This window comes from Myotis davidii, unplaced genomic scaffold, assembly GCF_000327345.1.
Source record: "Myotis davidii unplaced genomic scaffold, ASM32734v1 scaffold3578, whole genome shotgun sequence".
NCBI classification, from domain to species: domain Eukaryota; kingdom Metazoa; phylum Chordata; class Mammalia; order Chiroptera; family Vespertilionidae; genus Myotis; species Myotis davidii.
In genome coordinates this window covers 381,043-390,747 of record NW_006289094.1, presented here as the reverse complement: position 1 = coordinate 390,747, position 9,705 = coordinate 381,043, and the positions used below count along the sequence as shown (strand labels likewise).

Here is a 9,705-nt window from a genome sequence, read left to right as displayed (position 1 = left end):
TAGGAGCAAGTTCCCGGGACTAGAAAGGGGCTGACAAGCTTCGTGGACTCGGGGCCAGGAGAGGGGGCGGGCCGGGTCGCTCTGGGGCGTCTCCAGCTCCCCGCCCTGTGCAGCGGGCCCCCATCAGGACAGACGTAGGTGCGGGCAGGCGGGTGGGGGGGGGGAGGTGCCAGGGCCTGAGGTGCCAGATGGGGAGGGAGAGCTCTGCAGCGCCAGGCGTGCGTCCCCACAGGGCCTGCGCCTCAGGCAGCCACGGGAGGGACAGGCTGGGCAGCAGGTTAAGTGTGAGCAGCGAGTCATTCCTAGATGAGCCCTCACTAGTTCTCATCTCTCTCACTTGTGTTACAGCTGTGACGACCCGTGCCCCTGGCGAGGGGAGACCAGAGCGCAGCAGAAAGCACGGCGCGGGCGCCCAGGCTCCTGCGCTCAGAGCCCTGGGCCTGGGAGGAGCAGCCGAGGCGACAGGCAGTTCTCCTGCGCTCACGGTGGCTAAAGCTTGGGAAATGCTCCCTGGTCCAAGGGCTGCGAGAGCAGTTACTGGGCTGATGGTGCACTCACCGGGCCCCCCGCCTGCAGGCACCCCACACATCACCCTCCACGGGCCCCAGACCAAGCCTACAGGCGCCCTTCCCCCACTGCTGCTGTGCACCCAACACCCCGCGCCTGCTGGCACAGAGGGCGGCCACCCAGAGCCCCCATTGTCACCCTGTGGTGCCCCCCCATTTCCACCACCAGGAGGTTGGTCTCTGGCCCCGATTCAGGACGCCCCCCGGCTTTCTCCCTGAACATCGAAGCTGGCCGTCGACATTGCTGGCAGTGCCGCCCTGACTGGCCCCGCTGTCGGAGGGAGAGAGACACATCGGAAGGGAAGTGCCTTCTCAAGGACAACCAGGTTTCCAGAGAGAGAAGCCCAGAGAGCCTCCTCCCAGTGACGTGGGAGGGGGGGCGCCCCCACCACACTCCCCTGTGGAGTCAGAGCCCCCTCCCACTGTCCCCTGGGTGTGTTGCGCAGGGCAGAGTTCGCCTGGCAGGAGACATGGTGAGCTCCCTGCCAACAGGCCCTCGCTCACAAGCATGGTGCCCACTAGGCCTCAAACACGTCCCTTCTGAGGGCCAGTGGGGTCATCACGGCTCCTCCTCCCAGGACTCAGATGGAGAGAGCCCAGATGCGCACACAGGCGGCGGGAACGCTCACTGCAGCTCCTGGGGACCCTGAGGCAGCCCCCGCAAGGGGTGTTCACTGAGCACATTCACGTGGCGGCTGAATGTGACAGCAGCAGTTAAAGTCAAGCTGTCAGCCCTGGCCCAAGGATCGAAGGGTCTCAGGTTTGATTCCCGGCCAAGGCTAAGTTCCTTAGTGCAGGTTCGTCCCCAGGAGGCAACCAATGTGTCTCTCACGTCAATCACTTTCTCTCTCTCTCTCCCTCCCTTCCCCTCTCTCTAAATAAAGTCAATGGGAAAAACATCCCCGGGTGAGGATAAAAGAGAAAGGAAGGACGGACGGACAGACGGACGAATGAACCCAGCTGTCGAATAAACAAATAGGAGAGGCCTGTGTCAGTCTGCGTGGAAATCCATGATGCGAGGCCACGCTCACGCTCCAACTGTGAAGCGAAGCGCGGACAGACGTCTACAAACACGTCAAAGCCCAGCAGTGTTATCTGGGCAGTGGTATTTATTTTTACTTAAAAACATTTCTGCATTTTCCAAATTTTCTACAATAAATACACAGCCCTACTGAGACGAAAGGAAACATGTTACTACATGTGACCCTACCGGAAAAACACGCCCCTGCCCCCAGGGAGCGGGAGCCACACGCTGGCCGGGCAGGCGGGTCCTGGCGTTGTGCGCTGTCAGGACTCCCCATAACTTCGGGGGACAGGGACCGAGACAACGTGACACAGGCAGGGCCTCAATGGCAGGGCGGCCACCTCACGCCTAAGGCACGGCCGCCTGTGGGAGCCACCCCAGCGCCACTGGACGGGCCCGGGACCCTCCCTGCAGGAGCCAGGGGAAGGCAGAGGCAGAGGCAGGGGGCCAGGACGAGCGGGGCCTGCGCGGGGCTGAGAGATCCAGGGGCTGAGAGAACAGGAACACCCCCATTCATCCTCCTCTGATGGCCACAGCGGGGGTGGCTGGCCCGGGAGGGCAGGGCAGGGCGCTCCCACCCCGCAGCACAGACAGAGCAGCCACTCAGAGCAGAACCGCCGTGCGGGCGGGCACACACACACAACGAAATGGCAAGTTACCTGGATGAGGTCTGGAAAATGGCCCGTCTTTAGCTTGTGTGACTCCAAAACATAAGAAAACCAAAATACTGGCCACAATACCTCTGCGAATAAAGAACAAACAGCCCTCAGTGTGCGTAAGCGCAGGTCCACGCGGGCCTCTCCCAGGCGGGAGGCGCGCGGGGTCCCTGGGATGCCCACCCAGTGACAGCCCCGACCCCAGGGGGGCAGGGGAGCTGGAAGCTGGGCCTGGGGCACCCCGTGGAGAAGAGCCCTGGGCTGGGGCTGCGCGTTGTACCTGAGTCACTACCCCGACACAGCGGCCTCCCCTTTCGGGGCCCCCGGGGTCTCGCACCCCCTGGACCTGCGCTCCCCTGTCCTTTCCTCCTGCTCAGCTGCCTCGGGTCACTGGACTATTCGTCCAGCCAGAGAACTGAGACAGGTGGGAGGAGAATTATTTCCGCCCCCGCCTCCCCTTTGGCGAGCCAGCCCGGAGCACCCAAGGCAGGCACTGCAGCTGCGGCAGTCGGGCCGTAACCTCCGTCAGCCTCCTGCCTCCTTCTCGGTGCAGAAGTTACAGTTTGGCAGAAGAAACTGGCTCCGCGGGTGGCGACGCGGAGGTTTCTCCCATTGACTCTTCCCTCCCAGAGGTGGCCGTTTTTCTGCGTCTATGTCCCCGGTGGCGTTTGCCACCAGAAGGAGCTACAGCAGGACAGGACAGGCAGGGCCCAGGGCGCGTCTGCTGAGCCTGAGCCGCTGTGGGTCCCACGGAAACCACGCGAGGCTGTCCTGCCGTCTGGCTCTACGTCCCAGGAGCTGGGCTTGGTCGCTGGTCTCCGCCCTCCGGAAGGTCCACTGAGCGGGTGCAGCAGGCAGCCAGTGGGACAGGCTAGGCTCTGTGTCCTTTTCCGACTGCGCCCGCCTTCGGGGAAGTGTGCCATGGGAAACCCTAGGGGCCGTCCCCACCTGCGCTCCTTGTTGGAGCTGGAACAGTCCCACCGCAGTAGCGCCTGCCTAGCGCCTGCCGGGGCCACGGATTAGCCAGTTGTGGCGGGAGGTGGGAGCCCGGAGAGGCCGCGTGCACCGCTGCCTGCCTGCCTGTGTCCTCCCTACTTCGAGGCGTGAAACTTGGGTCCCTGGCTGCACTGCCTGCACCATGAAGCCTTCGTCCGTAAGAAGGAAACGCTACTGAGGCGGACGGATCCCACTGTCACTGGCTAGACAGACAGATCCTTTGAATTGGAAAAACTTCCAAATTGAGAAATGTCTAGCGAGCTCTCACCATAATAGCACTTTTATTGATAACTATAGAAAGACCGAATTATTACTATTGTTTTAAAGTATATATTTATTGATTTCAGAGAGGAAGGGAGAGAGAGAGACAGAAACATCAATGACTGAACCATTGACCAGCTGCCTCCTACATGCCCCCTCCTGGGCATCGAGCCCACAACCTGGGCACATGCCTGACCAGAATCGAACTGTCACCTCCGGTTCCTAGGTCGACGTTCAACCAATCAGGCCCAGGTTATTCTGTAAATGAGTGCACAGAAATCTAGCAACAGCCTTACAGACAGAACCCGCCCGGGGAGCCTCACTGAGTTCAGTCTCCACCTCCCCTCATGAGTCCCACACGTGCTAATGAAACATTAGGTTAATGAGCCCTGGCCAGTGTGTTCAGTGGTTAGAGCATCACCACCCCGTACCAAAGGGTTTCAGGTGCGATTCCCTGTCAAGGGCATGTACCTTGGTTGCAGGTTTGATTCCTCAGCCCTATTTGGGGCATGTGCAGGAGGCAACCAGTCGATGTCTCTCTCTCACATCAATGTTTCTCTCTTTCCCAACCCCCTTCCATTCTCTCTAAAACTCTATGGAAAAAATATCCAAGCGTGAGGATTAGAAACAAAACAAAAACACACACACATTAGGTTAACGAACAAGAGAAAGGGGGAAGGCCCCAGGGAGACTCCAAAAAGGTGCGAGCCTTTCGAGGTGATTGAGAAATCAGGCGAGTAAAGCAAACCCTGACAGGAGCAGAAGGAAGCGACGGGAAGTCCCCCTCGTCCCAGAGGTGGGGATCCTAGATGGTCAGTAAGATGCTCGAGAGGATTCAGTGACTCCTTGACCAGAAATGTGGTGACATCGGGGAACGCAGTGCAGAGCCTGCCGGGAGCTTTTTAAAGGCCCCTCCCTGAGCCAATATGCGCCGTGTGTGCCAGGGACAGGAGCTGGTCAGGGATAACTGGTTAGACAGGAAGGTCAGCCCATGATGTCACTGAAGTTTCACCCCAATTCCTTGGGAATTCAGAACAAATGCCCACATCTCACAACCCGCGGTGAGGCGGATGCAGCGGCAGGAGCGGCTGGAGCCGACCTGCCTTCTCCAGGGCTGACGGACAAAGGCGCCCATACCCTGCTCCCCTGGCCCCATGCTCCCTGGTCAGGGACACATGCAGGCCTTTACCCGCACTCTCCACAGACACCCTCCGAGAGCCCACACGCCCAGGGGACCCCTCACCCCCGCCCCCCAGGCTCCAGGTCTCCGTGCGTCTGTGTGTGCTCAGATGTGCTGTGCAGCATTCTCTACCTCTGCTGATACTACTAATTTGTAAAAGTCCTCTATTTTTATTTTAATCCTCATCTGAGGACATGTTTTATGCTTTTTAATTGATTTCAGAGAGAAAGAGAGATGGAGACAGAGACAGAAACACCAATGATGAAAATCATTGATTGGCTGCCTCCTGTACTACCCACACTAGGGATGGAGCCCACAACCCGGGCATGTGCCCTGACCAGGAATTGAACCCTGACCTCCTGTCCTCACAGGTCGACGCTCAACCACGGAGCCACACTAGCGGGCTGGGGTGAAGTCTTTAGCAATAGCTATATTTATGTGCACTTAAAAATGGTTTCCTAAATCTCTTTGAAACTTCCAAGTTTTGCTAACTACGTTAAGTGATGGAAATTCATGGCTATCCAGACTATTCCCAAATAAGATAAATTAATGTAACATTGATTACTGAACATAGATTTGTCTACTTTAGTGTCTCACCACAGAGGAACCCATGATATTCAGCTTTCATAGTAAACGCGTCTTGTGCCTCATTGAAAGAGCATATGAAAAAGCACCTATTTCTAGGAATTACAAAATGTATTCATCAATTTATTAACCTATGGATCACTGGTGTGACAGTTCACAATTGCTTACTTCTCAGTTTTCACCAGAAATTAAAGTTTCTATAGGTTAAGAATTCTAATATATGTAATTAAAGCCACAAATAGTAATAATAATGATAATAATAATAAAAAAATAGGGAAAACAACTGTATGTACCAGGAAAATAGGGCACGTTTTGGCTTAAAAACAGGCGGGAGGCGTGGAGATGTTTTCGTTACGGGACATGACAGTGATCTGTCCTGTGATTTCTGAGGGAGTCAGAGAGAAGGAAGCTGCAGCAAGTGTGGGGAAGGGAATGCGGCCACGCTGGGTCCGAGCGGCCGGAGGCGCTGGAGCAGAGCGTGCAGCCGAAGAGCGAAGAGCGAAGAGCGCGCTGTGTTTCTGTGGCCGCGGCCCTGATTCTGAGAAACCGCTCTCCAGGGCAGGAGCTCATCTGCGTCTGAAACGCAAAGGTTCAGCCACAAAACGCAAAGGCGGGGCCGTGCTGCTTCCGCAGGGAGGCCCCTTCCTCCCACACCCAGCGCCAGCCGGTCATCCTGACGCCCTGTCCACGGCTACCGTCTGCTCCTAAGTCAGGGCAAGGAAGGTGGGTGACCACGGGTGTGAACTGAGCGGCGGCGGCTACGGGCACCCTGGCCGCCCACTCCCGGCGTCTGCCTCCCTTCGCCGGGCGGTCAGGTGCCGCCGCGTGCACCGTGCCGGGGGCTGAGGTCTCGCGGTGCCTGGGGCGGTGGGAAACGCGTTTCCACGTGAGGCACGCCTCCCACAGCCTCCGGTGGTCGAGGTGCCTCTCCGAGCGCTGAGCGCGCTGGGCGCCGGCACACCTCCCGGAATCAGCCCGCCCCCCTCATCTGGACCAACAGCCAGGCCACGGGGTCCGGAGACCGGCCCAGCCGAGTCTCCACACGGACGGATGGTGAAGGGGGACGCAGTCTCTGTGACTTTCTGTTTGAAACACGGCTGGTTCTCTCTCCTCCCCGGACATACAAGGCCTGGAGGACACAGGAACTCACGCAAACCTCCAGGCACCGCGGGGAGCCTGACGCGAGTCCTGGCCTCGGCTTTTCTGGCCTCGAGGTCAAGCTCAGCCTGGAGACCCCTGAGGGACAGTCCACCGAGACTGCGCTCAGCGGTCATTACTGCCCCTGCTGCTCCTGCAAAGAACAGGCCACGTTTACTGAAACCGGACTCTTGCTAGGAACTAGTCTTTTTGTTTGTTAACCCTCACCTGAGGATATTTTTTTCCCATTGATTTTTAGAGAGAGCGGGAGGGAGGGGGGAGAGGAAGAGGGAGAGAGAATCACTGATTGAGGTGAGAGAGACACATCGATTGGTTGCCTCCTGCATGCACTCGACTGGGGGTTGGGGAACGAACCTGCAACCCAGGCATATGCCCTTGACTGGGAATCGAACCCAAGACTCTTCATGCACAGGCCAACCCTCTAACCACTGAGCCCGCCAGCCGGGCCGCCCTCTAACTGTGTGCTGTTTCCTGTGGTGGGTTTTAAGAGTTTGCATATTTTGGAAACAAGTCCCTTCTCAGGTACGTTCTGCAAACATTTCTGAGCTGTCTGTGGCTGGTCTCTCCTGGTCTTCACAGGACCATCTGTGCACTGATGCCACTATGTAGACGTCCCCATGCCACCAACAGATCAGCGGGCCACTGACGTGTGCGGTGCCGGCGGGCACTCCCAGCCGCGAACCGGGCCAGAGCGGCGCCCTGTGATGTCACAAACCACCGTGCGGGGCAGCAGCACACGGTGCTCACTGAGCGACGCCCCCTCGGAGCTGTTCAGTGGGCAAGAGGCCTGGCTGACCGGGGGCTGCCTGAGGCCGGCCTATGTTAAATTATACACCAATAAAGTGACAGAGCCTGCTGAGCCCCAAAACAAGAACAGTGCACACAAGCTGGAACGGAAAGCTTGAGAACAGCTCCCTAAGGTGCTCAGTGCCAACGTCTGAACGTAAGCAGGACCTGTGCGTGGAGCCTGCCGAGGGCAGCAGAGCTGACAGGGACCCCAGGGTGCTGGCACCTGCTGGGGAGGCCCAGTCCCGGCCCCGGGAGGCGTCCCAGGCCACTCCGCCCGGGGCCAATCCGCATGGGGCCAGCTGCTTCCTGCCACAGTACTTGCCCGGTGACATCAGAACTGCTCATCTCTGCCCCAATTTCACAGTGTATGGCACCTCTTCAGTGTGGCCACGCCCTGCCCCGGCCTCCCTGCCCAGCTGTGCCGGACCCTCCACACAGCGAGACGCCTAAAGGAAACCAGGCTGGCGCGGAGTCTCGCCAGAGGGGGGCGCCCTCACAGACCCCAGGAAGGCTCCAGAGGAAGGATCACCAGTTACAGCCCCAACAGAAACGATGCCCAAGAAACTGCTGCCCAGGACTCAGGGAGACACCGTCCCTGCCCTCAGCCTCCCGCCCTCCACAGACCTCCCTAAGAACTCCCTCCTTTTCTCCCTAAAAGAACGCTCTCTCCTCTGCTTGTTCCACTTGCTAGAACTTGCTCGTCCCTAATTGTAATTCTTTGCTGTTCTCCAATAAACCCATTTTTTTCTGGTCAAATAATTTATTTTTTAAGTCAACAAATCCAGCCGGACAAACTCACAGAAAAGATCAAGTTCTACTTAGAGTCCCCTCTCGGAAAACCCGGGCTCCTGCCAATAGCCTCAGTGTCTCCGTAGCCACCGGTCCCGTGTCCTCCCGCGGGCCCTGCTGCACAGAGCACAGCCCCGCTCCCTCACCACGCGGGACCCACTGCCCAGGGCCCCAGGCACAGCCCCACTCCCTCGCCACGCGGGACCCACTGCCCAGGGCCGGCCCGCCACGGGCCTGAGTGCAATCAGGGGCCGGGGCCAGAGCAGGGCCCAGCAGCAGGAGGCAGAACCGGGGAGAGGTGCGGACTGCTGGGCTGACGCCCAGCGCTGACCGGGAGATGGCGTGGGAGAGGGGGCAGAAACCCCACGGTGGAGCAGCATGACAGGGGAGGACAAGACAGGGGCGCCTGGAGGGAGCACAGGCCTGAGGCCAGACCCCTGGCAGCCACTGCGACCTGGGAGACAGCTGGCAGGCGGGGCTCGCCGCAGGTGGCTCTCCAGTCCCCCATCAGCGGGCCCAGGACACAGCCGACAGGAGCCACCTGGCCTCTGAATGGGCCGCTGACACCTGCAGGGCACACAGCGCGCACGCCGCTCCCCGGCAGGTGGTTAGCTCTCACGCTACGGAAGGGCTGGCCCCGGGAGGGCTTACAGCCCGTCCCCCCAGGCGACCGCTGTCCCTGGCACTGCCAGGCTTCAGGGCTCTGCCCCACCTGCTGGCCTCCGCCCTCCGTCCCGTCCAGGGCCGCGGGGCCTGGTTACCTCTTGGTGTTGTAGGCCGTGTCCTGGGGCGTCTCCTCCAGCAGAGTCACGTAGCCCAGCACGCAGGTGAGGATGAAGAGCACGGTCAGGGTGTGCGCGCGCCTGAAACCGAACACCGCGGCGTCAGGCCTCACGCGAGACACGCACCCTCCGCTCAGAAAACAGGGCTGAGCGTCCCTAGTGGGGGGACCCCGCACTCGGGGGAGGAGCACAGGCACACGGGAGCGCTGAGGTGAGGGCTGCACTCAGAGGACCGCGGGAGCCTGCGTGCTGTGCGCGGGCGGGCAGCTGTCATGGCCAGCCTCGCGAGCCATGCAATGACATCTGAGGTTCCCAGGACCACAGCCCAAGAAACGAGAAAGGGAAGGGGTGAGGGACAGAGGGACCCGCCGCAGGAGGGCGCACCCTCACGGAGCCTTCACTCGGGAGAGCTGCGAGGCGCTGAGGAAGGCGTGGGCCTGGCATGGCCCTCGGCCTGATGTGGGAGGACAGGCGGCTCGCCCGGAAGCGGGCCACAGGCACCCAGAGCCGACCTGGGAGGACCGTAGTGGCCGCGTCAGACACTGGCCTGGGCCCTCTGCGAAGGGGGTCACAGCCCAGCTCTCAGGCCTCAACGAGCAGGGGTCCCTGCAGAGACGACGGGACCCGGAGTCTCAGTGTCTCCATTTCCAGGAGATGCTTCCGACTTGGGAGGCGTCCGTACCCAGTGAGTACACCCCCCAGAACAAAAGGTACCCAGGGGGGACCCCGCAGGACGGCCCAGCACCCCGCTCGCCGGCACCCCGCTCCTCCCCTCAGGTTTGCTTCCTGCAGTTATGCCAGCTCCTGGAATCTTGGCTGATTTGGGTCTCCCAGTGGCCAGTCATCTCCCAAATAGCAGCTCCTCACTCACTATGGCTCAGGGAGGGAAGGCAGCAGAGGACAGTGGCAAAAGCAGACC

General features: G+C 59.9%; 1 protein-coding gene across 1 annotated transcript in view; it reads right to left on the bottom strand.

Annotated features, from left to right (window-relative positions):
* The window catches only part of PTDSS2 (phosphatidylserine synthase 2), a 20,152-nt gene that overhangs the window by 8,223 nt on the left and 2,224 nt on the right, over nt 1–9,705 (bottom strand). Inside the window, 2 exon segments of the mRNA XM_015562393.1 lie at nt 2,250–2,332; nt 8,766–9,004. Coding sequence (XP_015417879.1) covers nt 2,250–2,332; nt 8,766–9,004 — 322 coding nt within the window.